Here is a 13,552-nt window from a genome sequence, read left to right on the forward strand (position 1 = left end):
CCGGCACATCCGGGAGGCCGTGCGCACGAGCCAAGTGGCCGAAAATAGCCCCCGCCGAGCGGATCGGCTGTTTATAAGCACCGCGGAGGTGCTCGCGGCGCCTCATTCGACTTCCAGCGGGCCGTGCACTCGCGCACGCCGCCCGGTTCAAATTTTCTAAGTGCAACGCACAATAAGATGCATGAGAAACGGCCTTGGTTACCATCACATTTGAAGCGATGAATACGAAGTTAAATTTTATGACTCGGTGTATAAGTCGAGGTCGATTTTTTTCGGTCGATTTTGGATCGAAAAAGGTCGACCAATACACCGGCAAATACGGTATGTCTTTAGTATTATTTAGTGATTAAAAACAACTAAACAACAGTGAAGCGATCTCACACAATACGGACTCATGGCCATTGTTTTCCCAAGTGAAAGCATACGTATGTTTGCAAACGTCTTATCCTAATTAAACACAAAAGATGAATCACCCTGCTTTTATGACGAACGAGAGAATTCAAACATCATTTTTGGGAGCCTGAAGTCAGAAGATTTGGACAATCTTCAGTTAAATTTTTTTTCCAAACGATTACAGTAATTCCTCGTTCTTTGCTGAGGTTACGTTCCGAAAAGAAACCGTCATAAGTGAAATCTGTGAAGTAAAAACCTTTATTTTTTTACCATTATTATAAAGGTATAACATTGAATCCAAAGGACAAAACTTGTTTTCAGGCCCAAGCATTTGTTTAACAAAGTAAACACTTTCTTCCAGATAACTACTGTAAAATAATAATTTTGATCATCAATAAAAAGTACGTACTATATAATGCGCCTCTGCGGCTTGACTCCGCTCTGTAGTGTTTTTTTTCATCTGAAGCCATAACACAATGAATGCACTGTAAAAAAAAAAAATCTGTGATGCAGCGAGGCCGTGAAAGGTGAATTGTGATATTGCGAGGGATGACTGTACTCGATTATTAAAATAGGAGGTGATTAATTTGATTGATTAATTTTGACACATCTATACGGTAGTAACACATACATAGTTTGTGGAGAATTTGCGCTACATAGTGGCTACTTGCCCAGTTGTGTGATAAAACGTTAAAAACTGTGTTCATGCTAAGCGGCTTTTAACATCTTTTCAATTACGTTCAAGAAGCTATCATGCACATTGCACATGAGCTGCTCTTCTCCTGCTTGAGTGGAAATTATGAGGGCAACAACATTCTTACACAGGACCAGGCGCCGGGATTGAGTTTCAAATCTTTCTTGGGCCAGTTTAAACATCCTCCGACATGTTGTGGATTGTCTCAATAATCTTCATCTTCATTCGCTTCACTTTGTCCGGCGGGGCCTCAATAAGACACTCCTCCACATACTTCAGGAAACCAGCATGTGGTGAATTTATCTGACTTTGGTAGAATTTCTTCATGAAGTCCAGCACCTCAAGGGCGGCAGGAGGCTGCTGTTGGTTCACACGTTTGTGCCCCAAGACGCCGCAGTCGGGTTGAGATGAAGATAATGAGGATGAGGACGAGGACATTGAGTGTTGGGGGTCCAGTGGAGGAGGTGAAGGTGGAGATTCAAATGTCTTTATTTTGCTAGCTGTATGATTGGTAGTTTCAAGTAAGTCGTGGCACTGTTGGGATGATGAAGTGAGAGGGGCTTGGTTGTCTGGAGAATGGAGGCTGATGTCCACTGGCTGTTCAAAGCGAACGTCTTCAGGCTGTTGCTGCTCCTCGTCACAAGAGTCACAGAGGAACATGAGCTCTCTGTAGTGTTTCCACTTGGGTACATAAAAGTCTTCAGAACCACAGATTTTGTTAGAGTTCACTGCCTTATGTTCACGTTGGAAGATGGTTCGCAGGTTTCTAAACTTTGTCTTGATGTCTTCCACTAGAGAAAGAAATAACAAATCACATTAGACAAGCCCAAAGTTGCCCATTGAAAATAACATAAGTTCGCGCTGCTCGATTATGAAAAAGACATTAATAAAATTATTTTGGTAAGGATTAGAATCTCAGTTATTCAAATGATCGTTTATTATTTTGGGCACAAACAACATGTTTAAAACAAAAAAAATCTTCAAACACAAGTTCTTTAGTACCAAACTAAATTTACCAAATTGGTGATTTTTAAAAATCTTTAAAAGAGAAGAAAATCACAGCAATGACCACATGACAGAAAACGTAACATCAGTGGCATAGTGATAACAGTGGTTCATGTTTCTTCACGTGATGTTACCTGTAAAAGGGAGCTGTTCATTGGAGGAGAGTAAGACGCTCAATGTCTCCAACAGACTCTGTCTCATTAACTTGTTCTTGTACCTCACTGACTTATAGTTCCACAAACAGTCATGCTCTGGAAATGAGGGCAAAACAAACAACAGCTTCAGAATTGATTTGGATTTTTTTGTTTTTCAAACAAATGTCCATTTATAATTTTTAAAATCATAACACATACTCCTCTCATACATTAATGTCAGCTGGTAAAACTACACTATTAATAAATTAACCCAAATAACATTAATTTGTCTCAATATTACGAATACTTGCACACACTATGATGAGATCTGTTGAGAAAATAAATATGTCATTCTGTTTTGATTGACACACTCAAGAGACGTTATTTTAACAATACTTACACTAAACGCAGTTTATATTTGTTGTTCTGCATCACTGTGAAATTGGTTTGGTCTATTTAAATTGCTAGATTAGTAACATATTATATTATATAAATGTATATAATATTCAAAACACCACTCAGCCCTGTACAAACCACCATAAACTACAATTTCAAACACAATGTGTGAGTTTGAACACTCGATTTTTTACTTTGGCCTCAGTCGCAACTCATTTACGAAATCGTAAATTATTCACAGATTACGACTGATCATAATCAAAAACATGCGTTTTGTGTTTTTAATGTGTGTATAACGTCAAGAAAAAAAACCAATTGCCCCAGAATAAAACTGCATAATGATTTACTACAAAAGTAAAAGTTCAAGACGCAAACATCAATGTATGCCATAAATGAATGTGATTTACATACCGGAGTAAAATGAGATGAGCTGATGAACTTTACTTTCATTCCACTGGCAGCGAGAATTAGAAACCGGCCCACATTCTAGTTTAACTGGACTGAATTGCGAAACCCTTCTGGGGAGATGTTTTGTGCTAGGTTTGCTATCCAATGGTGAACTGGATCGTGAATTAGGGCATGTGGAAACAGGTTTTTGGTTCTGTGGTTCAAGGTAATCTGGAGCAGCAGCAACCATTTGGAGGTTGGCAGTGGTATTGGTGTAGGCATCCGTCTGTTTAATGGCAAAGGAAGTGAAAGTGTTGCTGTCATTGTTCGTTTGAGTGGCGCATGAGGAGTTGCCCGTGGTGGACAATGCTAACTGGTTTCCACACTCGAGCACTTTTGCTTCCTGTGGTGTCACTTCCTGCAAATTGTTTGGGCTCTCTTCATCTTTGCACCACTCGCAGAGGAAGAGCAGCCGCTGGTAATGCTTCCATTTGGAGTGGTAATGCTTATCAGATGTCTCGCTCACTTGGACCACTTTGTATTCACGGTTAAAAACTGTCCGAAGATTCTTGAACTTGCATTTTATATCTTCAACTGCAAGGCAGAAGTAAAACGATCTGTAAAAATTCTTTACAATTCAAATTGTTGTTTACACTTGAAAATACCAGAAAGCTTTGCCACTAAAGTCTGCTTCCTTGCTTTTGAAAGACCAAAACTTTTTAGAATGGTCTCCTAAGACAGAGGTGTCAAACTCGTTTTTTTCACGGGCCGCATTGCAGTCATAGCTTCTTTTGGAGGGCCATTATGACTGTCAACCCAAATAAATGTATGAGCACCTCATACAATATACAGTAAAAGCTAAAAAACAAACTGACAAATAACTCGTTCTCAAATCAGACAATAACTGGTCAAATATTAAAAAAAAAGATATTATTAAAAGTTAAGACAATTTGCAATTCTAGTAATGACACACGAATTTGATGCACAATTTGTCTTCGCGAGCCACATAAAATGATGTGGCGGGCCGTATCTGGCCGCCGGGCCTTGAGTTTGACACCAGTGTCCTAAGATATTTCATGATACACCTGTAGTAGGGATGCTCAATTATGAAAACACCATTAATCACGATTATTTGCGTAATATTTGAAATCAGGATCATGCAAACAATGATATACAAAAAACTGTAAAAAGGTAAAAAAAAAAAAAAAAAAAAAATTAAAAATAAAGAATTAAGTCAAGTGAAATGCTGTAATTCTAAAAGTTATTTTTGGACTAACCAAAATTTATAAAATGCTAATGTCAAGAAACTCACTTGAGAAAGACGAAGTCTGGTCGGACAACCGTCTCCTGAGAATCTTCAGAAGTTTCAATCGGAGCAGCCGATTGTTGTGGTTTTTAGACTTCTTGTTCCACAGGCAGCTGTGCGCTGCATAAATACACAGATGAAGTCCATGCAACTAGGAAACATGCGGCCAGTCTAAAATTGCATGCCTTGTTGTGTTTGTTACACCCCCAAGTGAGTAGGCTATTAGCTAGGTGGGGATACCGCTAAATTTTAAACACCTACACCATATTAGAAGTAGATTGTGGCGTCATTTAAAAGCTCTTTCAAGGTCCTACAACAAAACGGTTACAAGGCTTAAACATTGTGATGGGCACTTTAAACATTTTTTGATAAATGAAAATGTATTTCCATTTGTAACTCACCAATAACATTGCAGGATTAATCAATTTTTAAGACTTGAATAACATTATAAAGACACAAACTTTGAAATAATCATAATGATTGAAATTTGAAAAATATACAGAGGCAGTGCCAGTGTAGGTACCACATCGGGTGTTCAGATCCATTCAAAGTGCTAACACATTTTTGCAAAAAAAAAAAAAATTAACAATCCTATAAAACTTTATTTATGGTGTACGGTATGGGATTGTTTATCTATTGGACCAAGTTAGTTTATTATTTGTGTTTAAAAAAAAAAAAAAGTACATTGTTATTGTGACATTATTTTTAATCAGGCAATCTTCTATCATCCACTCAAAATGTCTAACAAACATGCACACAGCTGTGATTGCAAATTTTTTACTTTCAAAAGCATTAATAAATCAAATGATCACTGACTGTGGTTTTTCCAAGTTTTCTTCGTAAAAATTGTCCGTGTATGAACTACTATCCCAGTTCCGCAAACCAGACCAACCACAATCTTAAACGTCGCCGTACTGTCCTTCCAGCCAATCATTTACCGTGATGTCATCAAAAATGTTCGGAAGTGTTAGGACCCCCGAACGGATCTGAACACCTGAGTAGATCACCGGTTCTGGCAGGGCGACCGCAACATGGCCACAAATGAAAAGGCTCCATGTCGCACCAAAACACGTGGCATCTCTGATTAGCTGATAGTCGGTTAGTCTATATCGCTTAAGAGTTTTAAAACAAAAATGTTTTGTATACTTGTCTTATTTTTCTTCCATTTCCAACTACGTCTCTTCTGCATTCATCTCTCAGGATTACTTGGCTTTGACAGACTAAAAAAAATAATGAATCAGCTTTTTTAGCCTTTTCATTGGCTTTGATAATTTCCTGATACCGTATTTGCCGGTGTATAGGTCGACTCGGTGTATAAGTCGACCCCCTAAAATTCGACGGAAATTTACGATTTTATGATATATCCTTTGTATAAGTCGAGCTCAATTGTTGCATTATATTAAACTTCAAAATTCAATCAGAAATATGCGAAATTTATTGACGACATGTGTTCAAATTCCGGGAGGCCGTGCGCATGCGCAGTGGCCGGAAATAACTCCAGCCGAGCGGATCGGCTGTTTATAAGCACCGCGGAGGAGATCGCGGAGCCTCACTCGACTTCCAGCGGCCGGCCCGGCACCAACGGGAGGCCGGAAATAGCTCCAAGCCGAGCGGATCGGCACTTTATAAGCACCGCGGAGGAGATCGCGGAGCCTCATTCGACTTCCAGCGGCCAGCGCACTCGCGCACGCCGCCCGGCACATCCGGGAGGCCGTGCGCACGCGCCAAGTGGCCGAAAATAGCCCCCGCCGAGCGGATCGGCTGTTTATAAGCACCGCGGAGGAGATCGCAGAGCCTCATTCGACTTCCAGCGGCCGGCGAGCTCGCGCACCCGCCCGGCACATCCGGGAGGCCGTGCGCACGCGCCAAGTGGCCGAAAATAGCCCCCGCCGAGCGGATCGGCTGTTTATAAGCACCGCGGAGGAGATCGCGGAGCCTCATTCGACTTCCAGCGGCCGGCGAGCTCGCGCACCCGCCCGGCACATCCGGGAGGCCGTGCGCACGCGCCAAGTGGCCGAAAATAGCCCCCGCCGAGCGGATCGGCTGTTTATAAGCACCGCGGAGGAGATCGCGGAGCCTCATTCGACTTCCAGCGGCCGGCGAGCTCGCGCACCCGCCAGGCACATCCGGGAGGCCGTGCGCACGCGCCAAGTGGCCGAAAATAGCCCCCGCCGAGCGGATCGGCTGTTTATAAGCACCGCGGAGGAGATCGCGGAGCCTCATTCGACTTCCAGCGGGCCGCGCACTCGCGCACGCCGCCCGGTTCAAATTTTCAAGTGCAACGCACAATGAGATGCATGAGAAACAGCCTTGGTTACCATCACATTTGAAGCGATGAATACGAAGTTAAATTTTATGACTCGGTGTATAAGTCGAGGTCGATTTTTTTCGGTCGATTTTGGATCGAAAAAGGTCGACCAATACACCGGCAAATACAGTAATTTCCTATCAGTTATGTGTTGATTAACTCAATAGGAAATTGTTGAAATGCGATTTGATTTTGCCTACCTGCATAGAAATCAATGAGCTCACGTTCTTTCTCTTCTGTCCAAAATGATTTAGCTACCATGTTTGAGAGGATGTAAGATGACGACGAGGTGGTTGTGGTGGAGGTTTCAGGAGGAAGGATGGAGATGATAAGTCCAGGGTTGGTGAGAACATGTGGGCTTTCCTGTGAAACAATTAAAGACGACTGCAGTGGGGCATCATTGCAGGCATCCAGGCCTGCAGCCTGTAGGAACATCAGCTGCTGATAGTGCTTCCACTGCGGTACAAACACATCCGGACTGTAGAGCTCGCTCGCCTTCACCGCTTTGTACTGCCGTTGAAAGGTGGTACGAAGGTTTTTGAACTTGCTCTTGATGTCTTCCACTGGAGATGGAAAACAGATCAGTATGAGATAGGGGGTCACAGGGGCCAATCTACGCATTATACGACACGCATTGTAATCAGCAGTATGACTCCATACCTGTAAACGGAGCTGGTGGGGGTTGAGCAGACAGAAGAATTCTTAAATGTTCCAGCATTTTCCATCTCAGCTGTCGATTTTTGTAGCTTTCTAATTTATGGTTCCACAGGCAACTGTTCTCTACAAAAATTAACAAATAGGTCTCACTAGTCTTTATAATCATCACTAATAGAAAATAGTGATTTTTCTTATCTCAAGAACATTAAAGGAGATATCAAGAAGAAGAAGACTTTAAAGAAGCTATAATATGCATTTGTTAACAATTTAAAGCAGTTTGCTGATGTTTTAATAATCTGGTCAATAGGGCTAAGGATGAATGAGCGAATCAGAGCAGCAGCTTTCCCCCAGTGTAAGACCCTATAAAGGCCGCTTGAATTCTCTTGAACCACCACACCGAAATACACTCGTCTGTAAATGTGCAGATTTGCGTATGTGGAGCACGGGACGCATGTATCAAATATGGAATGTTGTTATGCAAGGACTTTGAATAAAACTCCAGCGCTTACCTTCTTACAATTACAGTGGGCAGCTGAACCATCGCCCAGGCTCACTGTGCGAGCGTTATTTATTTCCATCCATTTTCTATACCGTCGCGGGCAAGCTGGAGCCTATCCAAGCAGTCATCGGGCAGTAGGCGGGGTACACCCTAGACTGGTTGCCAGCCAATCACAGGGCACACAGAGACGAACAACCATTCACACTCGCACGCACACCTAGGGGCAATTTGGAGTGCTCAATCGGCCTACCAAGCATGTTTTTGGGATGTGGGAGGAAACCGGAGTGCCCGGAGAAAACCCACGCAGGCACGGGGAGAACATGCAAACAGGAAGGGCTGGAGGTGAAATCGAACCCGCACCCGCCTAACTGTGAGGCGGAAGTGCTGACCAGTGTCCCACCGAGCCGCTGCATTATTTATTTGTCATGTAAATTCGCCATTTTTTAGGAATGACTAGATTTTCATGGTTAACAACAACTGATGAGTGGTAAATTTTACTTTGCATGCTGTTCCATGCATGTACATGTTGACAAATGTATCTCTTTACTGGTCATAAATTCAAAGCACTTCAAAGTTTACAAACATCCATTTAAAGGCAGCTGAGGTAATTTTGGTAAATATTTTCTCTTGCTCATCGTGGAAATTCCACAGCATTGTGATAACCATCCTAGTTCTTTATGGTGTGGCTTGGATAATTATTGCAGGGCATTTCAGAATATCTAGTTTAGTTCATTGAAATGTGTATTTCATTCTCATACTTGAAGCAGGAGTTACATTAAAGCTATTTTTTCAGTAATTTCTTAAATACTATCAGAGATTAAAATCACTTCACTTGATTTTCACAACACTCGGTGTTGCCCTACCCAAAAGGAAAAAAATAAATCACTTTCATGTGATTGAAGCCACCTCCTTAGTGTATACGTAGGGCTAAAAGAATTAAGTAACGTTTGCTTACTTGTCTAATTCCAACAATTAAAACCAAGCCTAGAATATGGCATCAATTTGAACTCAACCACTTTATTTCAGAATTCAGAGTTTTGAAACCTGTAGTTTAAAGAATGTAACGTTTTGTGTTACCAGCGTGTTTTGGCTGCAATGTAAAGCCAACTATCTGCGTGCCTCGGGTTGCAGGTCGCAATTTCTGGGATAGTTGCTCATTTTATTTGCAACACTGGATCGAAACGAGCAACGGTTGCCAAATAATGCAAAACGCACAGTCAAGATCGCGAAAATCGCTGTACACTCATCACTGTGACAAAGGGGTATTTGATGAAGTAAAAAGATTTGAAGCAATGGTCATTTACAGCACTTACTGGAAAAGAATGAAATGAGTGTCCTTTCTTTCTCCTCTGTCCAATATCTCTCAGGCGTGAAGCTGATTGGAGAGTCGTCCATATTCGTTGTTGCTGTTTGGTCCCCTTCCTGTTTGACTCCACGATCATGTGATCACCAACGCAAGCTCTGATTGGACGCCAGTTACACGAGGTTAACAGTGTGCACGTTGACCAGGAGAGGTCTCCGTTTATACTCTCTCTCTCTCTCTCTCTCTCTCTCTCTCTCTCTCTCTCTCTCTCTCTCTCTCTCTCTCTCTCTCTCTCTCTCTCTCTCTCTCTCTCTCTCTCTCTCTCTCTCTCTCTCTCTCTCTCTCTCTCTCTCTCTCTCTCTCTCTCTCTCTCTCTCTCTCTCTCTATATATATATATATATGCATACACACACACACACACACACACACACACACACACACACACACACACACACACACACACACACACACACACACACACACACATCAACATGGGGAACCAGCAGAGGCGGACACTTTGGGTGGAAGTCCTCTGGAAGCTCGGCGGGCCGTTGAAAATGTGTGTGTGTGTGTGTGTGTGTGTGTTATATATATATATATATATATATATATATATATATATATATATATATATATATATATATATATATATATATATATATATATATATATATATATATATATATATATATATATATATATATATACACACACACACACACACACACATATATATATATATATACATATATATATATATACTGACATCTCAGTCCAGAAAAGTGCAGTACTAGGAACAGCAAAGATACTGCGTAGAACCCTCAAGCTCCCAGGCCTCTGGTAGAGGACCCGAGCTTGAAGGGAAAAAGAGACCACCCACGGGGGGTGAGAAAAGAGCGTGTGATGCGTCAGTGCAGTAGTGTTGGAGTAGTTGGCCTGTAGTTTGTGCATGCTGCATGCTGCCTCTGCTTGCCACTTTTCTGCTTTCAGCTACTGCCACCGGCTAGCCCTCTGTTTCCGGGGGTGAAAAGAGGAGCCGAGTGCATAAGCCTCCTCAGCCGGTACACAGCCTCTCCATTGCCAAGACTTGCACATGCCTCCTCGTGGCCACACACGGTAACTGGCACCTTGCGGTCCCAGGCTAAGTTGTGCAGGATCTCGGAGCAGCAGTGGGCCCCAGAGATGTGGCATGTGGACATGCCCTACTGCCCATCAACCACTGTCCCGGCTGTGGGTAAACAGCTCCAGCTATGGGTAAATAGTGAAGACCTCAACGGTGGACCAGGCGGAGGATGATGGCTGACCTAAGGGGTGGCGTCACAACGGCTGGGAAGGCGGATGAAGGCTGCAGCAGAAAAGGGTCTCCTTGCCACTGGACTCTGACCCTGATCTGTCAAGAACAGTGTGGTGACTGTGCACCAGTCTCCCCACTCTAAACAAAGTCACGCACAGGCGTCTTTTTCAGGGAATCCACCTTACATCCCGGATTAAAGTCCTGTCGCGACCGGTAAGTGGCAACGGGGGCAGGATTGTGAAGTCTGGAAGCCCCTAGTCACAAGTTGGCACATCAGGCGGTGGATGTTAGATGATCGTTGGGCTCTTGGACCGAGGCAGAAGAGCTCTTCGGTAGCTGCATCCACGACTGAGCAGCCCTTTTTAGGATCCACTCTGCTCACCCCTGTGGGGGAAGGGGCTAGAAAAGGTGCCCTAAACATAGCCTGCCTCAAACCTCCCAACTGGATTACCGCGTTCAAAGGGATCACCAATATGCGGTCGAAAACACAGAAACATGAATTTTGGAGCATGGAATGTGCACACACTAATGGACAGTGTAACCAGTGATAGGCCGGAGAGGAGAACCGCCATCATTGCCAGGGAACTGAGAAGATGCCGGATTGACATAGCTGCTCTTTCAGAAACCCGACGAGCAGAGGAAGGTCATCTGAAGGAGGAAAAGGGTGGATAAACTTTCTTCTGGAAAGGAAAGGCCACAGATGAGCCTAGGATCCATGGGGTTGGTTTTGCCATCAAGAATCAACTGATCAGTCAGCTCTCTGAACTCCCTGTGGGAATCAGTGAGCGCCTGATGACACTCCGTCTGGTGCTGGCCAACAACCAGACGGCAACAGTTCTTAGTGCTTATGCACCTACCCACATTTCCGATGAGGACAAAAAAGAGGCCTTCTATGCCTGTCTGGATGAGGTATTGTCAAAAATCCCCAAGGAGGACAAGATTATTATATTGGGAGATTTCAACGCCAGAGTGGGCCGTGACCACCACCTCTGGAAGGGCACCATTGGAAAGGAAGGCATTGGAAACATCAACTCCAACGGGGTTTTGCTTCTTAGCAAATGTGCTCAATACGACCTTATCATCACCAATACCATCTTTCGCCAGAAGAACAAACTCAAGGGGTCATGGAGACACCCTCGCTCTAAACAATGGCATCTTATTGACTATGTCATAGTCAGAGCCAAGGATCAGCGCGACGTGAGCATCACAAAAGCCATGATGGATTCAGAGGCCTGCTGGACAGATCACCGCCTGATACGATCCACGATGTCCATCAGACTGAAGAGGAGGAGGACACTGCAAAAGAAGCTGAGCCGGCAAAGACTAAACCTTGAGACCCTGAATAAAACTGCCGCCCTGCAGCTGTTTCAGGCCTCTCTTGGAGAAAGCCTCAATCAGGAATACCCTGAGGACATTGAAGAACACTGGAGCCTGCTCAAGTCTTCCATCCTCGGCACCTGCAGTGCCACTCTCGGGTACAAGGCCAGAAAGCATCAGGACTGGTTTGATGAGAACGACACAGAGATAGAACAGCTCATCTCCAAGCAAAGGGAAACCTTTCGTGTCTGGCAAAATGACATCACCTGCACAGCAAAGAGACAGGCTCACTACAGAGCCAAGGCTGACGTCCAGAGCCGGGTGAGACAGATTAAAAACTCCTGGTGGACAGAAAGGGCACTGGAAATCCAGAGTTTGGCAGACTCTGGTGACACCAGAGGCTTTTTCAGTGCTACCAAGGCTGTCTACGGCCCAAGCCATCGCGGCCAAAACCCCCTGCGCTCTAAAGACGGGCAGGAGCTGTTGAAGGACAATGAGTCCATAAACAACCGGTGAAGAGAGCACTTTCAGGAACTCCTCAACCGTGACAGCACAACTCAGTCAGATTTCCTCAGTCACATCCCTCAGAGTCCCATCAGGGAAGACATGGGTGAACCTCCCACTTTAGCAGAGGTCCAAGATGCCATCAGGAGCCTGAAGAACAACAAGGCCTCTGGGCCAGATGGGATCCCAGCTGAAGTCCTAAAGGAAGGTGGACTAGAGCTCCAGCGCCACCTCCATTCCCTCTTTCTGAAGGTCTGGGAAAAAGAAGTACTCCCCTCGGAGCACAGGGATGCTCTGATAGTGACCATTTTCAAGAAAGGGGACAAAGCGGAATGTGGAAACTATAGGGGCATTTTGCTCCTTTCAACAGTTGGCAAAGTACTTGCTCGTGTTCTTGCCAACCGCCTACTGCCACTGTCTGAGGAAGTTCTCCCAGAATCGCAGTGCGGTTTTCGCCCAGCTAGAGGCACTGCAGACATGATTTTTACAGCACGCCAACTCCAGGAGAAATGCCGTGAGCATAAACAGCCTTTGTTCATGGCTTTCATAGACCTGACAAAGGCCTTTGACTCGGTGGATCGCCAGGCCCTATGGAGCATCCTTCTGAGGTATGGTTGCCCGGATAAATACGTCAGAATACTGCATTTATTACATGACGGAATGACAGCCACAGTGCTCAACAGCTCCTTGACTGACCCTTTCACTGTAGAGACAGGGGTCAAACAGGGATGCATCATTGCACCCACCCTGTTCTCTGTCTTCATTGCCGCCATACTCCACCTCATCAACGAAGAACTACCACACGGAATCCCAATTTGGTACAGAACTGATGGCAGGCTCTTCAACCTTAACAGGTTCAAAGCCAAAACCAAGATCAGAACCACCACGGTTGTGGAGCTCCAGTATGCAGACGATAATGCCATTGCAGCACACTCTGCAGAAGACCTCCAGGGCATCCTGAACTCCTTCGCTAAGGCATACAGAGCCCTAGGTCTGACCGTGAACATCAAGAAGACCCAGGTGCTACATCAACCCCCACCCAACCAGCCATCTACTCCGCCCATCATAAATGTGGACAACACTGCACTTGAATATGTTCACCATTTCCCCTACCTCGGCTGCCTTCTCTCCTCCAAAGCGGACATTGACTCTGAGGTCAACCATCGCCTGAGCTGTGCCAGTGGAACGTACGCCAGACTCCGGAAAAGAGTCTTTGAAGACAGAGACCTCCGGGCTGACACCAAGCTCCTGGTTTGCAAAGCTGTGGTTCTCCCCACCTTACTTTATGGGGCAGAATCATGGACAACCTCCAGCAGGCACCTACGAGTTCTTGAACAACACCACCAGAGAACCT

General features: G+C 44.4%; 1 protein-coding gene and 1 pseudogene across 1 annotated transcript; one reads left to right on the forward strand and one right to left on the reverse strand.

Moving 5' to 3' along the window:
- Positions 1-633: 633 nt before the first annotated feature.
- Positions 634-9,273, reverse strand: LOC148389998 (uncharacterized). Its single transcript, XM_088392474.1, has 7 exons — positions 9,093-9,273; positions 7,284-7,403; positions 6,824-7,186; positions 4,322-4,435; positions 3,034-3,603; positions 2,227-2,343; positions 634-1,878 (listed from the first exon to the last, which is right to left on the reverse strand). The coding sequence occupies exons 1-7, from the start codon at positions 9,172-9,174 to the stop codon at positions 1,262-1,264; spliced, it is 1,983 nt and encodes a 660-aa protein (XP_088248600.1). The 5' UTR covers positions 9,175-9,273; the 3' UTR covers positions 634-1,261.
- A 1,599-nt stretch (positions 9,274-10,872) lies between these two features.
- On the forward strand, positions 10,873-12,210 carry LOC148389999 (protein CFDP2-like; annotated as a pseudogene).
- Positions 12,211-13,552: the final 1,342 nt, after the last annotated feature.

This window comes from Syngnathus floridae, chromosome 12 (assembly GCF_059516105.1).
Source record: "Syngnathus floridae isolate MCC-2025c chromosome 12, RoL_Sflo_1.0, whole genome shotgun sequence".
NCBI lineage: Eukaryota > Metazoa > Chordata > Actinopteri > Syngnathiformes > Syngnathidae > Syngnathus > Syngnathus floridae.